The sequence below is a fragment of the Meleagris gallopavo genome, chromosome 28 (genome assembly GCF_000146605.3).
Source record: "Meleagris gallopavo isolate NT-WF06-2002-E0010 breed Aviagen turkey brand Nicholas breeding stock chromosome 28, Turkey_5.1, whole genome shotgun sequence".
NCBI lineage: Eukaryota > Metazoa > Chordata > Aves > Galliformes > Phasianidae > Meleagris > Meleagris gallopavo.
The window spans coordinates 516,621-541,470 of record NC_015038.2 but is presented as its reverse complement, the minus strand read 5'-3'; the positions used below and the strand labels follow the sequence as shown (position 1 = coordinate 541,470).

The 24,850-nt window shown below is 53.4% G+C and overlaps 2 protein-coding genes across 2 annotated transcripts; one reads left to right on the top strand and one right to left on the bottom strand.

Annotated features, from left to right (window-relative positions):
* Positions 1–5: 5 nt before the first annotated feature.
* On the top strand, positions 6–4,483 carry RNPEP (arginyl aminopeptidase; the record flags this gene model as incomplete). Its single annotated transcript, XM_010724065.3, has 10 exons — positions 6–419; positions 1,079–1,227; positions 1,648–1,764; positions 1,858–2,093; positions 2,405–2,518; positions 2,652–2,764; positions 2,884–2,992; positions 3,302–3,526; positions 3,992–4,134; positions 4,235–4,483. Coding segments are annotated over 10 exons (1,782 nt in total), but the record flags the coding sequence as incomplete, so codon positions are not given.
* Positions 4,484–6,087: 1,604 nt separating this feature from the next.
* Positions 6,088–24,848, bottom strand: LZTR1 (leucine zipper like transcription regulator 1; the record flags this gene model as incomplete). Its single annotated transcript, XM_019623146.1, is given in 19 exon segments — positions 6,088–6,876; positions 9,391–9,471; positions 10,321–10,426; positions 10,619–10,768; positions 11,806–11,932; positions 12,601–12,757; positions 14,348–14,517; positions 15,820–16,003; positions 16,657–16,752; positions 17,613–17,705; positions 17,950–18,060; positions 22,080–22,237; positions 22,240–22,280; positions 22,435–22,574; positions 22,688–22,745; positions 23,426–23,509; positions 23,694–23,802; positions 24,160–24,239; positions 24,700–24,848. Coding segments are annotated over 19 exon segments (2,211 nt in total), but the record flags the coding sequence as incomplete, so codon positions are not given.
* Positions 24,849–24,850: the final 2 nt, after the last annotated feature.

Sequence of the window (24,850 nt, the reverse complement as noted above, 5' to 3'; positions counted from 1 at the left end):
GACGTGGGGAGGTGGGGACGCGGGGACATGAGGACACCTGGAAGTGCGGACTTGTGGACACGAGGACAGGAGGACGTGGGGCGGCGGGGACCCCGCGCCATCTTTCATCGGATCGCATTCCATCCGGAGTCCATGCAGCCCGCTGTCAAAGGCGCCGTGCCTGGGCTGGGCTCACCGCGGGGGCTCACAGCCCCACATCCCTCTGGCAGAGGGGACCGAGCTGTGGGGACAGCAATGGAACCCTCACCTCACCGCCTGTTGTTCCGCCTGTGCCGCAGGTGTCCTGGCTGGACTCCTCCCAAACGGCCCAGAAGGAGAAACCCTTCCTCTATACCTCTGGCTTCCCTGTGCTCAACAGATCCTTCTTCCCCGGCTTCCACACCCCTGCCATGAAGAGCACCTACACGGCACAGCTCCAGGTAACGCCGCTCACTGCGCTCTCTTGTCTCTCGCCAGGTGTGCTGGCTCAGCCCCGAGCAGACCGCGGGGAAGCAGAAGCCCTATATGTACACTCAAGGCCAGGCCGTCCTGAATAGATCCTTTTTCCCTGGCTTTGACACTCCAGCAGTTAAATGCACATATTCAGCCACAGTGCAGGTAAGCGGCACCGCAGGAGGGATGCGGGGTGCAAACCCCAGAACCTTCCCGGAGCTTTTGTAGGGCGCAGCTCTGCTCTGTAAGTGCTGGAGAGGAGGGGCAGAAGGCTGCCATCCTCACAGGGTGCCCTCAAAGCTGGAGCAGAGCTCCCAAAGGGTGAAACCCCACGGATCGGTGCCGGGGGGAGCGGGACTTCCCTGGGTCTGACATGAGGAAGATGAGTGGCTGTGTAAGGATGGGGAGGAGCGGCGGTTCTGCAGGGTTGGCATCTCCTGCTCACCCCTCATCCCTGCCCACCTGGTGCCCATGTACTGTGATGTGCCCTGAGAGAGCCTTGGTCGTGTTGTCCCCAGTGTGGGAGGGATGACTGTGAGCAGCCCGGGCTCAGCTCAGGGGACTCATTGCAGTGTCCCCATCCAGGTTGGCTGAAACCCCGCTCTATGCCTCACTGATCTGATGGGCGTTTTGGTGACGTTTGCAGGTCCCCGAGGGTTTCACGGCCGTGATGAGCGCCACAACCTGGGAGAAGCAGAAAGATAATACCTTTGTCTTCAAGATGGAGCACCCCATCCCCTCGTACCTGATTGCCCTGGCCGTGGGGGACATTGTGTCTGCTGAGGTTGGCCCGAGGTGAGTGCCCACAGATGGGACCCAATCGCAGCCACACTGCGAGCTGCCACTCTGCTGGGGGTCTCTGCTTGTTTCTGCCCCACACACGTCCCCGAAGGCCCCTTCCCCCCACTGGTTGCTGGTACAGCAACCACACGAAAGCCCTTTGGCACTCAGATTAGGAAGGAGGCTGCAGCAGTTGGACTTTCCTTAGCTTTATTGCCAGGCTTTCATGTCGCAGCATAAACACGTGCGGTCACTGCCTGGTGAAGCAATAGGGTGAAAGTCTACTGGTGGTTAAACCTTCCTCCTCTCTGCTCTGGGCCGAGCACACGGGCTGCAGGAGGTCTGTCCCCATCGCGCTGTCACTGTGCTGCTGCACAAGGCCACATGTCACAGCCAACACCCCACGCTTGGTCTGAGCTCTCCCGGTCTCTGCAGGAGCCGAGTCTGGGCTGAGCCCTGCCTGATCGAGGCTGCCAAGAAGGAGTACGATGGGGTGATCGAGGAGTTCCTGGCTGTGGGCGAGAAGCTCTTTGGGCCCTATGTTTGGGGCAGGTAGGACGAGTCCCATTCCTTAGGGCTGGGAAGGGAGCGCCTGCAGCCCCGGGCCACGGCTGCAGGAAGAGGTGGGTCCGTCCTCCCCCCCAGGTACGACGTGCTGTTCATGCCGCCCTCCTTCCCCTTCGGTGGGATGGAGAACCCCTGCATCACCTTCGTCACGCCCTGCCTGCTGGCCGGGGATCGCTCCCTGGTGGACGTCATCATCCACGAGATCTCCCACAGCTGGTTTGGCAACCTGGTCACCAACGCCACCTGGGGCGAGTTCTGGCTGAACGAGGGCTTCACCATGTATGCCCAGAGGCGGATTTCCACCGAGGTCTATGGTGCGTGGCCGCACGCGGGGCTCTGCGGTCCCCATTCACAACCAGCCTCGTCCCGAGGTGCAGGTGGAGCTGCCACGTCCATTTGAGGCACACAGAGCCCTGCACAGCGGTGCCCCCGCACCGTTCCTTTGCTGTCCCAGCTCCTGGCAGCGCTTGCTCTCACCAACCCATCCTCTCACCCTTCACCCACAGCCCATCATCCTATGCTATGGGGCAAAATGACAGTGCCCCCCTTCCCCCAGCAGCACACGTTGTGCTTTCCTCACCCCACATGTGGGTCAGGGGCTCCAAACACTCCTCCTCCATGCCAGGTTCAGCCTACACCTGCCTGGAGGCTGCGACGGGCCGGGCCCTGCTGCGCCAGCACATGGACACCACTGGGGAGGAGCACCCACTGAACAAACTGCGGGTGGTGATTGAGCCAGGTCTGGGGGGGCTGGGCTGCTTTGTGGTGGGGGCTGCGTGGCACAGTGGTGGCAGTGATGAATCTGAGCACAGCACTCGCTTTGCAGAACAAGGGATGACTTCCTTTGTGCTGTTTCCTTTCTGCCCTGCTAGGTGTCAACCCAGACGACACGTACAACGAGACTCCCTATGAGAAGGGGTTCTGCTTCGTCAGCTACCTGGCACACCTGGTGGGGGACCAGCGCAAGTTTGACTCCTTCCTGCAGGTCGGGGCAGCGCTGTGCTGGGGGTGCAGTGGGGCAGTGCTGTGTGTGGCAGCAGGCAGTGGGGATGTGCCCAGTAGGCAGTGATTGCATGGCACGGCCCACCCTGTCCATCCCCACAGGCCTACGTGGAGCAGTTCAAGTTCCAGAGCATCACTGCAGACGATGCCCTCAATTTCTTCCTGGAATACTTCCCCGACCTGAAGAAGCAAGGCGTGGACTCACGCCCAGGTCAGCGCAGGGTGCAGCACCTCGGGGGCTCACAGCCATCTTCCATTCAAACACGGCGACTGCTGGGCTTCCCGGCACAGTGAGAGCTTGGCTTCATGGCTCCCAGCTCCTGGGCTTCCATCCCGGTGCTGGTCTTACTGCAGACCTATCTGTGTGCTGCAGTCGGGGCTCAGCTCTGCTCAGCGCTCCCAGCAGGGGCTTCTTGTGCCTGGCTGCAGCTGGGGCTGTCCTGGGAGGAGGTGTGGACACCAGGAGCCCCACATGTGGGCTCCGAGTCCCCCCAGCGCTCCTCCCCACACCTCTCTGCAGGTCTGGAGTTCGATCGCTGGCTCAACACGCCGGGCTGGCCGCCCTTCCTGCCCGACCTGTCCCCAGGGCAGCAGCTGATGAAGCCGGCGGACGAACTGGCAGAGCTGTGGGCATCTGATGGCCTGAACATGGAGAAGATCGAAGCCGTGGACATCTCAGCCTGGAAGACGTACCAGCTGGTCTACTTCCTGGATCGGATCCTGCAGAAGTCGCCCCTGCCTGATGGTGAGGCCAAGGCCACCTCCAGGGCTTTGATGAGCCGCAGTGATTGTGGTTGGGAAGGACAGCTGAGACCCCCGCAGTGCCCACTGCTGTCCTCACTGCCATCGCCCTGTGGTTCTGAGCGCGGTGCCCCCACTGCTCCCATTCCCCACCCCAACCCTGCACAGTATGAGGCCATCACCTTTCATCCCATTGCTGTTACCCGGAGCAGAGTCTCACTCTCCTCCTCCCCTCCAAACCTCCTCTCCGGAGCCGCAGGGAATGGCAAGGTCTCCCCTGAGCCCATCTGCTGCACTGACCCTCCCTGGTCCCCTCCCCATAGGACCCCACCGTGCTCCAGACCCCCGCAGCTCGGTGTCCCCTCTCTGCACAGCTCCAGTGCTCACTGTCCTTGTTGTTGCCCTCGGGGGGGTGGGGGGTCCTGCCTTGTGGTCCCACGGGAGCGGAGGCGATGGCTCTCTCTCCCAGGCAACGTGGAGAGGCTGAGCACCACGTACCCGAAGATCTCCAAGGCCCAGAACGCGGAGCTGCGGCTGCGCTGGTGCCAAATTGTCCTCAGGAACAACCACGAGGCCGAGTACAGCAAGGTGAAGGCGTTCCTGCACAGCCAGGTGTGTGCTGGGGCCGGCCGGCAGCGGAGGGGCATTCCTGCACCTCCTGCCCCGTGCTGGGAGTGCAGGGCTGCGCCCCAACCACCGCTGTGCCCGGCAGGGGAAGCAGAAGTACACGCTGCCGCTGTACCGCGCCATGTGGGGCGGCTCGGAGGCTGCCCGAGCGTTGGCCATGGAGACCTTCTCAGCCACAGCCCCCCAGCTGCACATCAACGTCCGCAACTACGTCAAGAAGATCCTGGGCTTGGAGGGGAGCGACTGACTGCGCCCGCAGCCCCATCCCCTGCCCTCCTTCTGCAGGCTGCTCAGCTCTCACTGCACGTTTCCTTATTAAACTCGGCTGTTTTTACCACTGTGTGCTCCTGCTCTTCTCAGCAGCTTCAGCATGAAGCCCCGATACTCCTGGGGCCTGGTGATGCCTGCGCCACACTGGGGAGGGAGAGGCAACGCCGGGCTCACAGCTCTGACCTGCACCCACCTGGGGCTGGATGTGCCCTGCAGGACCCCCAGCACAGCAGGGACGGGTGTTGGAGCACTGGGACGGGTGCCGGCTTCATCCCCCCCAGGCACTGCAAGGACGAGGTGGGGATCCTTTTCCTGCAGGGCTCGGGTGGGCACGGCTGAACCCTGAGTCTGCGTGGCTTTGTCCGCCTGCATCTCACCGCGGCCGGGGCTCTGTTTGGGGCTGGGGAGGCCACACTGTGCCCTGAGTGGGACAGGGCCGTTCAGCAGAGCGATGCCCCACAGATGCAGGGCTCAGGGATGGAGCAGCAGCAGAACAGCTCCTGAACTGGCTCTTAATGCTATAAGAACGGCTGTAAGACATTTCTGAGCAGCAGTGTAATGGAAGTGGGGCTCCGTCCCATCCGCAGCCTAATGGGCTTTTAGAGAGAAGCGTTCCATCAGGAGGAAAACCTGCTCTGGTGAGCAGCCAGGCACTAACAGCAAACCGCACAGCGAGGGGCAGCAAACACACACTGACACAAACGGGAGCCACGTGCCCGGCTGGAACCAACTGGTGCATTTTGCTGGGATAAACCCCACAGAGGATGGAGAAGGATGCAAGTCAAACGTGACCCGAGGGCTACAAAGAGCCAGCGTGGCCTACATACGGGGGAGGCGAGGGAGAGGACAAGAGGCAAAGCAGGCAGCCATGCTGTTAATTGGTGCTCATCAAGGGCAAGGAAAAGAGCAAGTTCCCCAACGCCAAAATCCAGCACAACGCTGCCCACGTCGGCACCACGACCCCGGTGCCACAGACAGCTGCACGGCCAGCACCAAGCAGAGACCGCACGTGTCATCCCTGATGTGCTCAGGATACATTCCAAATTCCAAACAGTTACAGAAAACAGTCAGTCGGGCTGTTACTGCACGGATGAGGTCACCCTGCTCTTCCTTCCCAGGCTGTGCACGTTTGGAAAACTGGTGTCCTCTAGTGGATTCAGCACTGCTGAAAATAACTTCTGGAATTGTCGTAGGTTGTAGCTTAGAACCTCTCTCTGTGGGCACATTGTCTGCTTTCCCAGCAAAATGTGGGTTGTTGGTACAATTAACCCCTGGCTGGGGACTTCATTTCCTCTGAAGCACCTGGAAACAATCCCCCTGTTGAGGAGTGCTTGGCTCTCATTTATCCGCCACCTGTGGTTTGACTCACCCCAAATCCATCAGCTGGGGAGACCAGGTGGTCCCAGTGCCCTGCGGTGCCCTCAGCACAGCTCACACACGTGCACAACCTGGGCTGGGAGCTGCTGGGCTGTGCTGCCCATTCAGGACTGGGATTGACTGGGAATTGCCTCCATCCACCTTCCTGCAAAGGCAACAGCCAACCAAGACACTAGAGCTTAAAATGAGAAACAAGACGTAGCACAGATACTTATTTTTAACAAAGCGACCTTCATCAAGCCAAGAGCTCTTTTTGCTTAATTTTTTCCAAAATGAATGCCAAGTCAATCATATAATGCAGGCAGGAGACGTTAACTCTTTATTAATATATTGATTTAGAAAGGCTTAGTGAGATAGGATTAATGGATTTGATGGTCAGAAAGGACCGTAATCTTCTAGTTTGACCTGCAGCAGAGCATAGGCCTGCACTTTCTGCAGCCCACCAATCAAGGCGGTTGCAACAGGGCTTAACTTTTAATCCATGCCACAGGGCGTCCCAAAAAAGTCACTCCGTCCTGGTCCAACATCAGCATCCCTGCTGAAACCACGCTCAGCTTCCACCTCTGTTATGCCTGACTTCCACTTGCAGCCCATGGCTGTTTCAGGTGAATTTTGCTTAATACTGTTTGTTTTAAATACCTCTTCAACATAGGAACGACTCTTTCACTCAGGGCTGCTTTCACACTATAAAGATAACAGTGGGATTGGGAAAGCCCTCCGAACCACCTGGGCTGGATTCCTTTCCTTAGTGGTTGCAGCGTTACGTCTGTGTAGCAGGGACCAAACCCTTCTCCACGAAGGTTCAAACCAAGCACATCCACGCAGTGCCGGCTGTCCACGCTCCTCCTGGCCGCCTGCTGCACTGCGAGCAGCTCAGCACGGAGTGGTAAAGGAGGAAAAGCAGCCACAAAGAGGTACGGCTGTTTTTGAGGAAGAAACGGGAAGTCCCATTATCAAAGCATGTCATATGTCTGAGCCCAGCTCTGCGCACTGCTTGTCTGAGATGTGGTTAGCTAACGACTCTATGATGTCAAGGAGGAGTGGCTGACTCAGGGAGCGGAGGTTTGGCAACTTGGAGACCTTTAGGGAAAAGAAAAACAGAACAGAAAAACACCAAGAAATTAAAACCCTCCCCAAATGGCAGCTGATGTGCTGCTGTTTTCCCCCCCTGCCCCACGGGAAGCACTCAGGTCGATGTGAGGTGTGAAATCACAGCTGGGTGCAGGATCTGGCCCTCACCGCTTCCATAAGCGCACAGTGCTGCATGGAGGGGAAGGGAGGGGAGCACAGCAGAACTGCTGATCCCAGCACAAGAGAACAGTGATTACTGCTCATAATGACAATTCTGCTCTCTTAAAGCAGCGCCAGGCACGGCACAGCGTGGAGCTCTGTTTGTCTCCTTCAGATCATCTGCACTGACAGAGGATGGGATCTCAGCACAGCCCCGTGCTGCTCCGGAGCTGAGGTACCTCGGAGCAGAGCCACGTGGTTCTGCTTTAATGCTCCTGCAGCCCAAGCAGGGCAATGGAGCAGCAGCCAACAAAACCTGTGCCACATCAAACGCGTGCGAACCTCCATCCAGCAAGCTGTGTGTTCCTGGGGCTGCTCGAAGCTCAGCTGCACACAGCTCTGCCTTCTCTTCTCCATGCCAGCAATCCCTGCTCCTGTGGTTATCAGCACCACGTCCAGCCCTGGCAGCTGACGCTGCCCACAGCCCTGCCTGCATTACTGACACCATCCGTCACCTCACTGCTGAGAACACCTTCAGAAGAGCGCAGAGCAACGCTGCCCGAGGCACACAGCCAGGACTGGGGATGTGGGGCTGGGAGCAAGGAGACAGCCATAGCACAGGGAACTGGGCCCTGCAGTGGCAGGAGCAGATCAGGGCTGGTGTCAGAGCACAGACAGACACTTCAGAGCAGCACTTTTATTGGGGCTTCAGCACAGAACTGACACACAAACGCCTGCACAGCCATTGCCCCAGCGAGTGAACCTCTGGGAACAGCTCTTCCATGGAGCTCTCACCGTGGGGAAACTTTTGTGCTCTAAATCAGCACGAACCAAGGTGGGGAAGGGGAGCTCACAGCAGCCTGTCTGAGCCTCGCTGCCCTGCTGGGCTCACGCAGAGGGAACAAATCACCTTTCAGAGACTGCGGCGTGCAAAGGAGCAGAGCAGCAGGCATTCCTGCCCAGCCACGCACAGCCACACAGTGCTGGGCCAAAAATCACACACCAAAGCTCCTCAGGCCAAACGCAAACATTGCATGATTACCATTTCTTGCACATCTGCTTGACAGCCTTCCAGCCACATGTTGATGAATACTGTTCTAACAGGCAACGGTTTGAATATAAAACATTTCTACATATTCTGATTGGTGACGATGAGCACAACTGAGTAACACCCTGCAGTTCAGGTTTTTTTTTCCTGATATGCTGCAATATTTGTTTCCCTCAGCACATTCCGGTGAGCATCGCTCCAACCTGCCTGCCTTCCTCTGGCCTCCGCTGGGAAGCAGACATCCTAGGAGTTCAGCTCTCAGGGATTACAGTGCGTTGCCCCAAAGCCATCCCAGCCCCTGGGCTATGTGCAGTACCGAGCCGTGCCCCTCTGCAGGACTGGGGGACCAGAAGGAAACACAGCACATAAAGGCAGGGCTGCAGCCTCGTGCTGAGGTCCCTCGAGCAGCTTTGGGACTCCTGGATGCTCACTCCATTCTCAATGCTTTTTGTGCACTCTAAGTGATTTCTGGATGTACAATGCACTGAGTTTGGGTGAATACCCCCTCTGAATGTCCTTTAGATGCCACCCGGACACAGCAGTGCTTTCCAAACTTCAGGCATCAACAGGACCGTGAGATTAAACATACAGAAGACAGACCCCTACCTGAACACCACGCATGGATTCAGTAGGTATGGAGCACCCAGAAATCCCAGTTCAGTCACTACAGTTTGCCTACAAATTTCAGCAATGCTAAAGTTGTGCAGTGAGCTGGGAAACTCATGGAGGGATCCTCTCTCATCTGACAACACGATGACAAGCCCCTCATTGTCCCCAGTGAGGACGGGAACATCAGCACGTCAGACTCGTGCCTGTTCCTATCGGCCACGTATCCAGACATGGAAACCACAACAAGCCCAGCCAGGCCAAGCTCATCTGCCTTCTGAGCACACGATTTCTGCATTCCCATCAATGGCAGGGAGAATGCTTCAGCAGAACTGTGCCCAGCACACTCGTAGCTACTAGTGAAAGAGAAATGCACACTCAGCCCGTGCCACCCCACGCTCATCTTCTTGTATGCACAAAAACCCAGCAATTGCGTGGCACAAAATTAACAGCTGGAACAAGTGGAAATGGAAGCAATTCTGTTTTAGAAGGTCTTTGCATTTCCAGACTAGAATATTCTGGTCTTTTATTTATTGTTCATGTGAGAAGCATGACTGGCAGACTTGTCAGCAAGCGCCAGGGACACGCAGCCATGTCTCAGCTGTCTCACATGAGGAAGAATGAAATGGATTCCTATGTTAATGTGTCTTTAACCAGCGCAGCGACAGAGGACAGCAGCTCTCAAAAGCCCCAGAAAAGATGCAACCAACCTTGGTGAACTGGTGAACAATGATGTGCAGGCAGTGCCTCTTCATGTCCAGGGCCTGGGTCTTGTCAGCTGCCTCCAAAATCTACAGCAAAAGCAAAGGTAAGATCTTCCTTCTGTGTTGCTCAGACATACAAGCACACAAATGCTGCTCTGACTCATAGCAGAGAATTCCTCCGAGCTACGGAAACATCGATGGTTTTCATTACAAACCCAAATCTTTTCTAAACTAATCAGAAGTAAACCTTGCATCTAAGATGTGTGGAGTCTTCATGACAGGAAGCTGCAGATCAGTTTCAGAGCCGGGTTCCCTGAGGTGCTGCCGTGAGACTGCTGTGGGCAGGAGCCAGGAGCAGTCTGTACAGGATTTGATTCTGCTCACGCTGCAGAAGGCTCTGTTTCCTACCACGCAGATGGCTCTGCTATCACAGAGTACTTTTGTTGCCTTAAACTTCCCTGCCAGATCAGCACTGATGTTAAAACAAGAGTAACGTCACCTGCACACCACTGCTTTGGTTACTATTGAAAAAAGATTTGCAGATGAGGCTGAGCACACACTGTGTAAAGTCCTTTGGAAAGTCTGCTCCCACTGTGGGATCAGGAGCTCAACACGAGCATCCTGCTGGCCAAACAGCACCTCCTGAACACTTCCACACAGGAGCACCAATGGCAGAAAGAGCAGAAAAGGATCCAGGGCTGCTGGACGGAGGCTGTGCTCCCGTGGGTCAGTCTGTGCTGCTGTGCTCCAGGGGGCTGCACAGCTCTGAGCCCAGCGCTGGCAGTGCCACACTCAGCCCACGAGACGGGACTGAGCCAGCAGACACAGGGCAGCACTGCTTGATGGAGAAAAAACAAACCCACGTCCCCTGGATCAGACTTTAGGCTTTCCTGTATCCAAGTGAAGCAGCTAATTAAAGCTCCTGAGGGCAATTACCTGGAGCACGTTCTCCACCGTAACATTCATTTCCAGATTCTGCTTGCAGTACGCTTGCAGTCTGTTGTTGGAGAAGCCGTAATAGTAAGGTGCAGCAAAGAGGTAGCTGTTCATCTCATTAAGGGAAAAAACATGCAGCAAAGGAGCAGCGCCGGCAGTGCGCACAGATGCGGCAGCAGAGGCTGAAATGCAGCTCTTGCTGTTGATGCAGCCCTGGCCACCCCCAGCCTGCAGCCAGCAAACCAGAGCTGAGTCACTGTGCGTGCACTTCATACAGACACTCCAGATTTAAGGATACAGGGAGTCTTCAGGAGGCATGTTTACTTCTCCATAATAAATATATCTAAGCATAGATTCAAACGCTTGCTTGCTGGGAACCATTTCACCTATAGAAATATTCACTTGCCCGTCTTCAGGCATGAAGGAACGGAACATGGCTTCAAAGTAGCTAGAAAAAAAGGGATTAAGAGTAACATAAAGCACTCTGCATACGGATGGTTTAACTCAGTGCTGTTTAGAAGCAGCTATTAAGCACCGCAGCTCCCAAGATGCAAAAGCAGGAGGTAACCTGGCCAAAAACCTGGCTGAACTGTGCTTCATATGTCTGCCTGTCAGTACTCCAGACATAATCCCCATCTTCCATCAGCACTACCTGAACTTTGTCTCCTTTCCTGAAAATTGGGACACACACTGCTTAGATTTTCATCTAATTTGCATAAAGGCCAGCAGAAAGCTGAAAGCATTGTGAATCTCCTCGCTGTGCACAGGCCATGACTGCCAATCACACAGGGCTTCTTCTACAGAGTTGTGAAATGTTTCTGGTAAAACACTACAGTAACAATACTGGATATCGTGTCTGGGACTGCAAAGCATGAGACAGTTCTGAAATAGAAATGCTGTGTGGATGCTTAACACAGGCATAAAGGTGCAGAGGCGCAGAGCACACATGGCAGGGACAAACCCACTCAACTCAAATGCAGTGGAGGGAGAACTTCACTGCAGGGTGAACAACTCGGCTCTGGGAACCGAGCTGATGGGAACAATCTACTCTCTGCTCTGCACCATCTTTGTCTATGCTCCTTCATATCAGCAGGTGAGAAACAGACTCAGGTTTCACACGATTTGAGATGGATGCTCAGTGGACATTTGCTGCTTCCCACCTCACCGGAATGGCCCTATGCTCAACACCACATTTCCTTCGTGTGACTTTGCAGACCCCTTCTCTTGTAGTGCAGCTCCTACGCTTACAAACCCTCCAAAGAGTCTCTACCATTTTAATTTCCTCCTCTCTTCCCCTGCTGGGTATCAAATTGAAAAATATTTCATCATTGTGGCTTAAAGGCTTATTACACCCACAGAGCAAAGCTGCAACTTACACCGTGTGTGGGTACAAAGTTCCTCCCTGTCCTCTACAAAAAGCAAGCTGCCTCAGCACAGCGTTCACACGTGCAGTAACTTCAGTGGCTGTAATGAACAGAGACTCACCTGGAGCGGGCTGCAAGGATGGCCTTGTGTGCTGGCCGTGGGTGGCCGTCCAAGAGAAGGATGATATCACAGAATTCAATCCCCGCTCCTTCCAGGTAAGCCTTCATGTCCTGAATTAAAGACGTTCCTGAAAGACACCACAGAAATAGTTGGACACTGCAGTCCCAGCTGTGCAGGTGCCATGCCCCCCTTTCCATGCTCTCCTTCCTTTGGGACACCTGGGCTGAGCAGCAAGCAGGATCCTCATCTTGGAGCAAAAGGAGCTTCATCCTTCCCTATCACATTACTGCCCATCATACACACCCAGCAGCATTGCCAGGCCTGGGGGCAGCACTGAAAGGTGCATTCTATAGCTCATTTTTTTCCCTACACTTCATTTTTTCCTCCCAACCCCCAGTGCCAAAGGAGGTGAAAACCTACAGCTTGGTTACCTTCTACTCCACTTAAACTGAAGACCTACTGCCTTTCCTTCTAACCTTCTTCTTTTTTCACTATATCTTTCCATTCCTTCTGCCTCTTCTCTCTGATCAGAACCAGGATATTTTACTGCGAAAAGAACATGAAAGCATTTAACACGATTTTTCATGTCTTGCAGTGGGGACAACAGTCTGACTGAAGCTCAGAGGGGGAAGAACTGCGCTGTTCTGCCTTAGCCTGGGATGCAGCCTGCAGCAGTTCTACCAGATGAAGAATTGCAGCTCTGCAGCAGTCTCCTCCTTAGGCCCCCTCTTGGACTGAGCAAAGCCCCAGCAATCGAAGCCCCACGGCTGATGACTCAGTAAGGCACAAAGTTACCGATGTCGAGCGGCTGGTCGGAGTGCATTCGAACAGGAGGCTGCTGCTTCCTCCGGACAATCTCCACTATGAGGGATGAAGAAAGATGCTCAAACTCCTTCATCATTATGACCTGATTAAAATGCGATTCTTTCACCACGAAGTTCAGGCAGTGCTCCTTTAAACAAAAGAGTAATAATGACAATAGTTACTGTTTCTTGCATGAAGCCATCCTGCAGCACGTCGATGTCCCATTGGGTGACAGCCAGCCTTCTGAGCCCCTGCCTGTGGATCCCAGCATTGGAACTGCCAGAGCTTTTCCTTACAAAGCGACCACCTCAGCTTCCACCTGAACAGGAGATGCAGGACAGTTCCAAATATTAAGAAAAACCTGGCTAAGAAACGATGAGGAAAAGCTTGAGGGATTTCTTCGAGGAAATGGTGGAGATTTTGCCCGACCTTTTCTGACAAGGTTGCAACCAGTCTGAAGGAGATCTTGCAGGCTCTCGTATGCCAAATTTGCTAGAAAAAAATCAATGCAGTAGGAAGGTAACAAATGAACCAGACCTAATGCCGAACAGTGAAAGGAACAACAGAAAAAGCAGCCCATTTGGCAGTGCAAACCGAGGCTTTCCCTCAGGATATTTAAATAAGCAAAAAATGTAATCTATACCAGCTCACCATAAGGTGAGTACAAAATTAGGCCAAGGAATAATTACTGATTTCCATTTTCTGCCATAGTGAGTTCAGCTGCCACCTACAGGGATCTGCCCGGACCCATCGGAAACAACGCTTTAAATAACGCCTGGGATGCCAGGAAGAGCAGCCTTGTGCAGATGGCACTGAGCCACCAGCAGCACCGGGCACTGAGAACCAGGATGCCAACCCAGGAGGACGCTGAGCGAGTGGAGCGGTGTGGAAGAGCCCCTGTTGCCCTGCTGGCAGCCACGCAGCTGCTGACCTGCTGCTACTGGCACTGCATCGCCAGCGCTGAGACTCAACGCTCCTACGCACCGAGGGCTGTGCCAGCACGCATGTAGCTGCTGCTGACTGCTGCTGTGCTCCTGGATGCCTCTCCTTTGCCCAAATCCAGTGCGCAGTGCCCAAGAAGTGCCTGTGCACCCCGCTTTGCATTGCCCCGCTCTGCCTGTCAGCCTCAGCCCTGCGGCCCGGAGCTCTGCACAGGCTGCCCCCTCATCACTGTGTGCCTTTGCACTAATTGCTGGACTTGGCGGGGAGCTGCTGCTCTGCAGCTGGAAGCAGCGCTGGCTCTGGCCACTCCTGGTGGGAGCAGTGCAGCATGAGCACGGTCTGAAGGCTGTGGTATCGGCTCTGCACTTCAGCAAGTGCCTCGGAGTCCCACCGTACAGAGAGCTGCCAACACTCATTTTCAGATCAACGGTCTAAGAACTGAGTTTAGTTTTCCATCAAATCGGGTGGAAGAATCCATCAGCAGGCTCGGCATTAAACCCTGCGACCAGAAAATGCACTGCTGCCACCTCAGTGCAGTGAGAGTCAGCTGGGGAAGAGACAAAGTCACTCTGCCCTTTACATCCTCCAGGACAGATATGCAAAAATATCCCCCACTGAAAAAGCCTACATAATATTCACGAGCTCCTGCAGCACAATCCACAGCAACACACACTCAGGCAGCCATAATTATAGGGGAGAACCGAATTTGCAAAGCTGACAGCTTTTGCAAAACATTAATTACATCAAAATTTCCTTTAATTTCTTATCAGTTACTTTGTATGCAAAATGTGATTACCTTTAGCTGATCCAGCTGAAGCTTGTTAGCATTTTCACACACAATGAGCACATTCTGCAGATCCACAGATGCTTCAATGTACTGAAGGCAGAGCTGTTCCAGGCGAGAGAGCTTGAAGTTTAAGGCCAGTTTGTACACATCCATAATGAGTAACACGTCCTGCACATGGCCTGAAATCACGAGAGAATGGCACCAGAGCTCACTGAACAAAAGGAGAAACTTCCTCAAAGCATTTCTTCCGACTCAACCCGAGCACTCAGAACAGCACAACGGGCAGCAACTGGAAGAGCATTTCTGTGCAGAACGCCAACTTCCACTGCTGCTCAGATTAAACCAAGAATGGATACTGAAAAAAGGGAATGGATGATCTCTCAAAACAGAGGTGTGAAAGAGCCACCCCGAATGAGTGTTTGGGCAAAGCCTTTGTGACAGTTTTTCAGGCACGTACAGACAGTTCTGGGCACACACAGACCACAGGTCGGCCTGGAAGCCAGGGCCACACAGTGCAGAGGGGCTGTGGGGCTCAGGGCGACCACTGCAATGGGGCCACTGAGCCACCGCCTCCAGGAACAACCCTCCAGTCTTTGCTTTCCTCACAGGGGATCTCTGACCATCTGCTGTAACTACTTTCTGAGAGAGAAAAGCCTTCTTGCATGTTATTTGGCTTCCCAGTGTCTAATAAGGAAAATCCCATTTGATAGGCGTGCCAGGTGCCATCAGCTCAGCACAGAGGATCCCCCAGGGCAATGCCCTCTGGACCCGGGAGCAGCCAGGAATACACAAAGTCAGGGTGGGAGCACCGAGGATCCCAGCAGACCAGTAATGCCGCAGAGAGGTGAGCGCTGGGGAGAACTGGGGAGGCAGGGAGGAGGGCAACCCTCCGCAACAAAGGGAGAAGCTGGGTGTGATAATCCTTCTTTGGTCTGACTGTCCTGCAGTAAACACACTGAGGATTAGGGGAACAGCTGAGAGCTGGGTCTGGCAACGTCAGCAGAAGCCAGTGAGGAGGTTCCCTCATCCTCATTAATTAGATTTTGCAGGGAAAGCTTTGGAACAACTGCTTACAAATTAATATTTAACTAAGGATGATCTTTTCTAGAATAGAAAGATCTGGGTCTGAAGCTGAAGCAAAGATTCCAGTGTGAGAGCTGATGCACCTCCATTTCAACTGCTGTGCTGTGCAGCCTCAGCTCCTTTCCTCCTCCTGGAGTTCTAATGGGTTTCCCACAGCCCAACAGCCCTCAGCACTGCACCAGGGCCAGGAGTCAGACCTGCTGTGCCGGAGCCGAGAGATGTCTGGCAATTACCTCCCAGCCTCCAACTGCTTCATAACTCAATGCATGCACCTAATGGACTCCTGGAGGCAATCCCTCACCTCGGCATTTTGAAGAGATGATGGCACAGCTTTGCAATGGGCCGAACAGCAGAAAAACGTTTGCTGTCAGCACTCGGTGCTCGTCCTGCCGCCCTACCTTTGCGAGGGTATTTTATCTTATCCGTATACAGGAACTGCATGAGCACCTCGAAGGGCTGAGCCTCAGCCTCTCGGATGGGCACTTCCAGCAGCGGCTGCAGGCGGCACAGTTTGACATTCCCACCAATGCCATCCTTCTGGCACGCCGCGTGCCCCTCATCTTCAATGTCTTGCTTTGATTTCTAGCGAGACAGAAAAACCAGTCCAGCATGGCAACAAGGCTGCGTCAGCACACACACCACTGCTGAACCAAAGGTCCTTCTCACACTGCACAATTATCAAGACCGGAGTCCTCGTTGTCTTCAAGATTACGTGCTACCATGTGCTGAAGGACAAGTTTTTGGTGAGGAGCTGTGAGTAAAGCTGACAGACAGCTCCGTACTCCAGAAAAATCATGCAATACTGAGGTAAAAGGCAGCCAACATCAAACCCTTAATCCTGCCTTCCCCCTAATCTGTCTCATCTCGCTGGCCATCCCCAACAACACGCAGCATTTGTCCTCTCCAGAGTGAGGAGTGGTGCACCTCCCAGCAGCGCTCCACAGATTAGAACTGAGACAGCCAGGAGAGCCCAGGAACCACACCGCCAAATCCAGATCACTGATCAGCTTTGGCTCCCCCACGTTCTGCCCCTGGCCTGCCCTGATGCCCACCCAGCAGTCCCTGTTAATACTAATTATCCTCTTTATTTTACAGGCCCAAGAGCATCTTAGCATCAGATACTGCTTTGCTCCTACATCTGTCTCAGCACACACTGTTTGCTCCCTGACCACCTGCCTTCCCACCCAGGGCGCAGCGAGCATCACCTCACCACACTGACCCTCCAGAACGCTCACCTGTTTCAGCCTCTCCCTCGCCTGCATGATTTTCTTTTTCAGCCACTTGCAGCGGGCTGTCACAATGGCCGTGTGTCCTCGGACCCGTTCCTCCTTCTGCCAAAGGAAGGGGCACAACACCCATCAGACATTAATTCCCAGACCACACAGAGGTGGCAGATGGCAGCAGCAGCAGAAACCCGGGCTGTACTCCAGATCACCAAACATTTACTGCAAGTTGGAATGAAAGGCAGCCCTGCATCTGCTCCTCGCATCCAGGTGAAATTCAACACCAGTTTTCCCCAAGGGCTGAGCAATGGCAAACACCATTTGGGGAAGCCTTTGTTACGGTCGCTGAGCAGAAGCTGCTGCACAGCTCCTGTTATGGGCCGTGCATCTCAGCACTGCATCTGATTTCACTTTGAATGGTAGTTTGCAGAATAGCACTCTGCTTGTTTGCTGTTGCTCCTCATGATTTATTTATTCTGTTCTGGTTCATAATCTGTTCTGTTCTTGAAAGCATCATCTGATCTCTGTAAAGTCCTTAGCAATTTTTTAGCAAAAAAAAAAAAAAAAAGCAGTTGAGTTGAAATGTCTCATGTTTTCCACTGAAAACATTATTTTTATTTCTCTGTGCTGCTTTTCATCACTCTATTTCAGTAATCAAGAAGAGGCTCTGGAGGTGATATGGAAATCTGCAGAGCACTGAGCTGCTCCTCCAGGAACCACTTGGGACCTCAGAGCTCAGTGGTTCGAATCACCTTCATACTGCACACTCACAGAGCTCCTTCTCCTCTGCAGTTTTATCAGATGAGTGCAGCTTAGGAAACCAGGGCACCTGCAGCAGTGATGCTGCTCCTCAGGCTACATTCCCTGGGCGCAGCTTGCTTTTTGCACGTGCTGTACAAGCAGTCACAGCCCTGCTGGGAGCCTCTCTTCCCATCAAACCCAATCCAGTGTTCACGAAAACCACTCACCTCTCCCAAAACAAACTCCAAATCGCTGAACTGCCTGTTTTCCCACAGCCTGCCATAATCTTCATGCAGAGTGCACTTTGGGTAACAGGAAAACTGCAAGAAAGATAAAATCCCACATCAGACATTTCCGTTCATTTCAGTCACCCACATCCAAAAGCACTTCTCCAGCATCTGCCCAGACAGCAACTCTCAGGTTTTATTCCATCAGCGTTTAACATCCGAGTCCGGAACGCAGAGGAACCCAGGGGGCACAGTGAGCCCAGGCAGAGCCTCCAAGCAGAGCTGGGTGTGGAAGGACAGGCACAGAACGGAGGGAGGAGTGAAGCTGCCGACCCACCTGGAATCTGTACATCTCCCCACTGCGGATGTTGTTGTCCACCGTCCCTCCAAAGATGTACATCGCATCTGAGATTACAGCTGCAGCGTGGAAGAGCCGCCCGCTGGGCAACTGGGGGAAGAAATGGACAACGGGGGGGGAATAAATACAACCAGCTCTCCTTTGCTTCTGAGAAAAGTAGGAGATCAACGGTGAGAAGCGTAAAACGTTCTGCGTGCAGCCCGAAGCAGCACAGCCCTGTGCACCCCGAGTGATGCCTACAGAATTACAGGGCTGTTTCCTTGGGCACAGCCACTTTCTGCCCACTGCACCTTGTGCCAGCCTGTGAGCACGCAGGGCTCACCCAGCACAGCCCACACAAACCAAAACTGCACCCACAGCACGGTGCCACAAAGCAATACAGCACTGCAGGAGCTGCTGGGTCAGAGCTGGTTTCCCTCTAAGGGACAGCTCGCACATCTCACCCAATGGCAAAGGCCTCCCAGGGCAGCACACCTCCATGGAACACAGCCTTCATGTGACTTTTTTCTGGTTCACCGGGCTGCTGTGTGTTCTGGGCTGCACACTGCATGGGCTCAGCCATCTCCCTGCTTTTTTTTTTATTTTAATTTAAGAATGTGATACTTCAGCTTCGTTTTTAATTCAAACGCTTCTCTCACCCTGAAGGATTTGCAGTTCAGAAAACAGCATTCTCATTTAGAAAACACTTCTGTTTTTCTTCCAACCGTAGCGTTTTCACAATCATTGCCAGAAAGGAAACATGAATCATTGGAATATGTAATTGAGTCACACTGTGCTTTGCCAGTCATGGCCTACCCACCTCCTGCACTCAGTAAGGATCCCTACAGCAATGGACTTCCATCTGCAATGGTTGGTACCAAGCCCTGTCACAGCACCTTACCATTTACTAATTAACTTCAGCAATCAACACAAGACTTTCTGAATAGCCATACTGCATTTTGGAACTTTGTATGAAGAGAAATGTAAATATTGAAGGATAAGCCAGAAAAAGAAACAAAACAGGAAGGCCGTGCACAGTTCATCAAAACATTCTGCAGCCGAAGGCTTCAGGAATCGGGGCAGAACTTGGCCAGCATGGAGCTCCCACTGCAACCACAGCTCACAGAGCTCTGCAGCCCCACAGCTCCACTGCAGCCCCGCAGCTCTGCACAGAAATGCAGCGAGGAGAAGACACTCAGAGCCAAAAAAAGAATAAAAGCAGAAAGGTTTGTAGAGTACAGGAGTGTAAACAGCTGCAGAGAGGCTGCACAGAGCCAGGCTCTGTGCTCCCCAGTCCACCATGCCAGAAAGTCTCAGTCTGTCTTGAATTCTGTGCTGGGAGACCTCCCAGGCTGACAAACCAGCTGCTGAATACGTGCAAGCCAGGCACAGTTTGTATGGAACAGGTATGCAATAATGTGTGTCCTGCCAGGCCAGCAGTCCTGGGGTCTCTGCAGAGGTAAAAGATGACGAAGAATTTACAAATCTGAAATGGAGCCACAAAAGCTGCCAGCTGTGTGCAGCACCAGCACAGCAGCACGGGGTCCTGCAGTTGCATGGTCTTCAATGGCAGACGCAGCCCTCTGCTCCCCACCTGTGCACAGCAGTGTGCAGCCAAGGGCTGGGAGTGCAGCTGGAACAGCACAGGGCTGCCCAGAAGGATGGAATCTGAGCTCCTTTTCTGGGCAGTTTTTTTACACCTGTGTAAAAACAGTCCGACACAGCAGCACACACAGCCCAGTTTGGGAAAGGAACCCCAGGAAACAGCCACCCTCACTCTTACAGCACATACGGGACTGCAAAGAGCCCCAGAATGAGACGCGCTGCCCCCAGATGGGCTCAGACCTCCAGACCCCATTCTTATCCCCCAATTATCGTGATCTCCTTACTTTATTAGCAGTGCTGACAGAAAGAATTCCCACCTCAGCCCTGACAGCTCTGCAGCCCCGGCTGCACCCCGCTCACAGCACACCGCCCTGCTTCATCTGCTGAAGTGCTTTCCCTATTTTAGGTTAACGAGATTTGCAAGCTCGAGATGGAATCTTCACTTTCAACAGCAGAACCCATCAGCCAGCCCTCCCTCCCTCCCCACACCGCTGCCATGGCTCACACCCCCTTTCAGCACTCACTCCTCTGGCACTTCTTGCACCCAGAACCCATCTCAGTACCCAGACAGCACAAACTGAGATCTCATCCTGTGCTGCTCCTCGAGGCTCTGCTTTGACTCACAAAGCTGTGCCTTAGTTTTGCTCCTCTGTGCTGCAGCCCAGCAATCATTCAAATAGCTGAGATCAGAGCCCTGAGCACCAACTCGGGGCTGATTCCACCTACGTCAAAATTAACTTAATTAAACCAGTGCAAACCCCCACATAAACTCATTGGTTTCAGTGTCAACCTCAGTAGGAACACACTCAGCTCTACTCAAAGTCCTCAGCAAATTAAGGTGGATCACTGTAAAAGCAGCATTAAGACAAATGAACAGTTCCCACCCAGGGGCTGGGAGCAGCTTTCGATGCACCTCAGAGCTCACACTCAGAGCCACAGCTTAAGTGGTTCTTGGGCTGCAGTTTAGGCAAGAAGGCTCTCAGACTGGAAGAACAACATAAAGCACGGCACCCAGCAGGGAGTCACTGCCAGCAGCGCCATAGCAGGAGCTGCACAGCCACACCAGAGTGCCTACAGGAGATGGTCCATGGGAGCTGATCTAAGGAGCACAGGGGCAATGTATTTATGTTACTAAATGATGCTATGCTATGTCAGCTCACACGGCCAAAATACCATCAGCACTTCCAGGCCCCTTCCGTTACAGGGAGCTTTTTTCAGCTACCCACAGTGACTGAAGTTTGTACCTCACTGTTTCCAAGGGCGATCTTAAGGGAAGTTAAGCAGAACCACGTACCCTGTTCCTAGATGTCTTACTTTGCATATGTGCTGAAACGGACCATTTGCCTGGGCCCACCTTAAGGAGAAATCCAAATCAGGAGGATTTAATCATTAAGACTCCAGGCAATCGGGAGATATCAGGGGAAAGCTGTGATTTCCTGTTTTCTTCCAAGGCCATTGACAAAAGTTTTGAACAATGCAACGCAAATGAATGGTCCCCAAAGGACCAAAGCAGAGCAACCACTCCTCACTCAAAATCCCATTTCCTATCTTATCAAACCTTATATCCGCCTCATGTGAGTCATGGCAGCACTGCAGTGCTGCAGCACCTCACCCTGAGAGCACCACAGACACAAATGCCCTCTGCCCATCACCCACACAAACCTGAACTTCTCTTTTTTGGGGGAGAATTCCATAATAAACATCACTGAGAAATGATACGAATGTATTTCACAGAGAGGAACCGAGGTGTGGAACAACCCAAACCACAGGTATTTTCCTTTCTTTAACCTTTTTCTTTAATAAATCTTATGTTCTCCAAGACGCCTCTCTGGTTTGCTGAGCACAAACTTGGAAAGGTCACAGCTATGATGATCTGGAATTCAAAAAGGTATTTTCTAAAGACGATGCAACTCTGAACGCTGTGCTTCCTTTACAACCACAAACCCACCTGCAAGGTGCTGAACTGCATCTCCTCAAGCAGAACAGGGCACCCTGGCAGCTCCAGGAGCCACACCTGGAGGCCTTGAGCTCTGGTCTCACTGCTGGAATTTGGGGGTTTGTTCCATAATAACCTCTTCTGCCTGAAGATACCTCAGTGGGTGTAACCACTCTGCACAGGGAGGCCGTGGCACAACGTGAGGAGTTGACCCATCCACGGAGCACATCACAGCGATCCACCCCCAGCACTGCGCCCCAAAGCAAAGCCAGAGGAGGTCACCAACACACTGAGCTCTCTCCTCGCTTATTTACAAAGGAAAAGGAAAAAAAAGTTCAGAGCTTTCAGTGTCAGAAGCTCACGCTGCTCTTGGCTTCAGAAGGCCAATGAGGGAACTGAGATCAGTGCCATTCCCTCCTCAGGTTCTGCAGGCTCTGCCCAATTAACACTAGAAGTTGGGTAACAATTGGCTCGAAACTCGGATTACAAATATCCTATAGTGCCTTTGTGGTTAAAAACACACTGGCAGCAAAAGATGGGTCAAAAAAGATGGAGAGTAAAAGGCAGAGAGGAAAGCTGAGGGTTTTACCTCGCTGTCGGGGCTGGGCTGGATAACCTCCCACGTCTGTGAGTCCACATCATAGCAGTGCAGCTCGTTGGGCAGGGTGTTGTCTGCTGCACCACCAAAGACGTAGAGGTGCCGGTCAAAGGCGACCATGGTGTGACCATAGCGGCGCTGCGGGGGGGCGGGGAGCCCCGCAGGAGGTGCTCAGTGGGGATCCGTGTCCATCTGAGACATCATGAGGGACAGGTGAGGGAGAACAGCATTACTGAGTGAGTCACAGAGCCCACCCTGACAGCCCCTGCCTTATCGAATCCATCCTGCAGCATTCCCAACAACTTCAACTCAATGACTTCTGCTCTGTGTCACTGCCTGCACTTACATTTTTTCCTTGAATTCAAACTGAAAGAGATTGTTGGTGATCTTTGCTCCGCTCTGCCCTGAGAAGACAAACATCTTGTCTTTGCACACAGCCACGGGGAAATTGCAGCACGAAGGGGGGATCTCACCGCTCTGTTCAATCTGGAAGACAAGGATGCTCAACCAGAAACGTGGCAGCACAAAGCCACACACTGCAGGACCATCTGCAGGCAGAGCACATGGCAGGGCTCCATCCATTTCAAACGAAATCTTACCTCTTCCCAACACGTTAGCTCTCTATCCTGGAGCCCAATTGTCCACATATCATTTAACCTGTGTTATAAGACACAAAAGTCCAGTTGGAAACTGTTTTTTGCCAGAGTTAGCTCACGGAGTTTAAAGAACAGAGACTGTATGTTCTCAGCATGCACAGAGTCACACAACCGTAGGGCTGGGAGGGACCTCAGGAGATCACCAGTGCAACCCTGTCCAAAAGCAGCTCCCTACAGCACTCCTTCCTCGGAAGGAAAGAGTCTCCGCTGGCAGAAAAAAACAAATCCTATTAGAATCTTTCTGTCCCACCGTTGGGTGTTACACCATCACCTCCACCCCTTCCAGCAACCTGCACACAACAGCTGCACACAGCAGCTCTGTCTGGAACTTAACAAGAAAGTCCAGGCTTTGTTCTGTGAGTTTTCAGCACCATCAGAAGGCCCGCAGACCTTCTAAGAAACGTTCATCTGCCAGATTTCAAAGATCATTCAGCATCTTTGCAACCATGCAGACCGTCTGACTGCTCCTCACAGTCATTCTGAAGCAGAACTTTCTTGGTTTTAAAGATACACATCTTGGAATGTCGAGTGGCAAACTGCAAAGATGCAACGCTCAGCAGCAGTGATGCTCTGCAGAGCTGCTGGGGGTGCTGCAGTGACTCTGCACGCCGTACAGAGGTGAGATGGCAGCACTGGGAACAGCACTGGGAACAGCACAGGGAGCCAGCAGCCCCCACGCACCGCGCGTTGCCGTCGTATCCTGCGAAGATCCACAGCTTCTCACTGTACACCGTCGCACCGTGAGCCGACCTCGCCACCGGCAGCCTGCAGTGGAGGAGAACATTCCTTCATCACCCACGGAATTGTCCTAAGGAGGATCTGCACGAGGTGAAGGGCACAGCCAGCACCAAGCGCCTTCACGCAGCCCTGAGCACAGGGCGACCCTCTGAAGGCTGTGTGTCAGGATGCCAGACCTGCCTCCGTCACTGAGCTGCCCACGTCTCCTTACCTTCCTTCAGTCTTCCACTCTGTCCACTGTCCGGTTGCAAACTTATATTCAAAGAGATCGTTTTTGTTCTTCAGATTGGAATTGGAATAAATGTCTCCAGTATAACCACCTGGGCAACAACAGCTCCGTTAGACAGCACACAGCACGTATTCTTACACTCAGTGTATTAAAAGGCCCCACAGAGAGAGGCTGCGTGGCTCCTGATGACCACAGATGGGAGACTTCTCCACTCTTCCCTGCATTAGCACTAAGGCAATGAGCTTCAAGACTTCACCTCTCCAAACAAAACAGCAGAAGTGCTTCAAAGCTAAAGCTGGAACCACAGCCAGCCATGGAAAAGGACTGGATTTGTTACTGAACGTGATCCTTTGACACTTCCCAAAAACATCACGTTCTTTTTAAATAAAAAAGCACCAGCACAGCTACCATTCCAAACACAGAGAGCTGTAACCTGCCATTGCCTTACCGAACACAAACATGCTGCTCCCATAGACCACAGCCGAGTGGTGATACCGCGGCGCAGGTGGGGTCCCCGTGGTAAAAGCCCTGCAGGACATTTAGAACAGCAGCAATCAAACGTCCCTGCTGTGCTTCAGGCACTCCACGCCGTGATGCAAGCCAACATAACTGTTGTAAGTGATCTGCTGTCACTCAGGATTTCATGAAGCACTGCAAGCGCTGACGGAGTACAAACACAGCAGTGCTGAAATCTGTTTGGTGGAGATTCCAAATGAAGTGCAGTGAGACAGCATGGCCTGCACTGCCCAGAATGGGGGAGCAGAGCCCAGAATGGGGGAGCAGAGCCCACCTTTGCTGGCGCCCAGGGCTGCAGCAACCCGGCATGCTGCCCACTCACTGTACTGCTATGCTGCCCAGCTGGAGCCATGCCCGCAGCAGCCCCAGTGGATTGCAGAAACCCACGGCAGCCCTCGGGCGGGGCGATGCGCTCCCTCCTTTCCCCCGCTTTTACAGCCGGGCCGTGGAGGAGAGCAGCGCTGCCGCCCACCTGCACCACGAGCAGTCCTTCACGTCGAAGCGCAGCAGGTCGTTCAGCATCGTCTTCCTGCGGGAAGGAAACGGACAGGAACTGCGGCGGCCGCAGATCTGCAGGGCCGGGAGCCCTCGGCCCCCCCGATCCCCAACCACCCGTTCCCGGA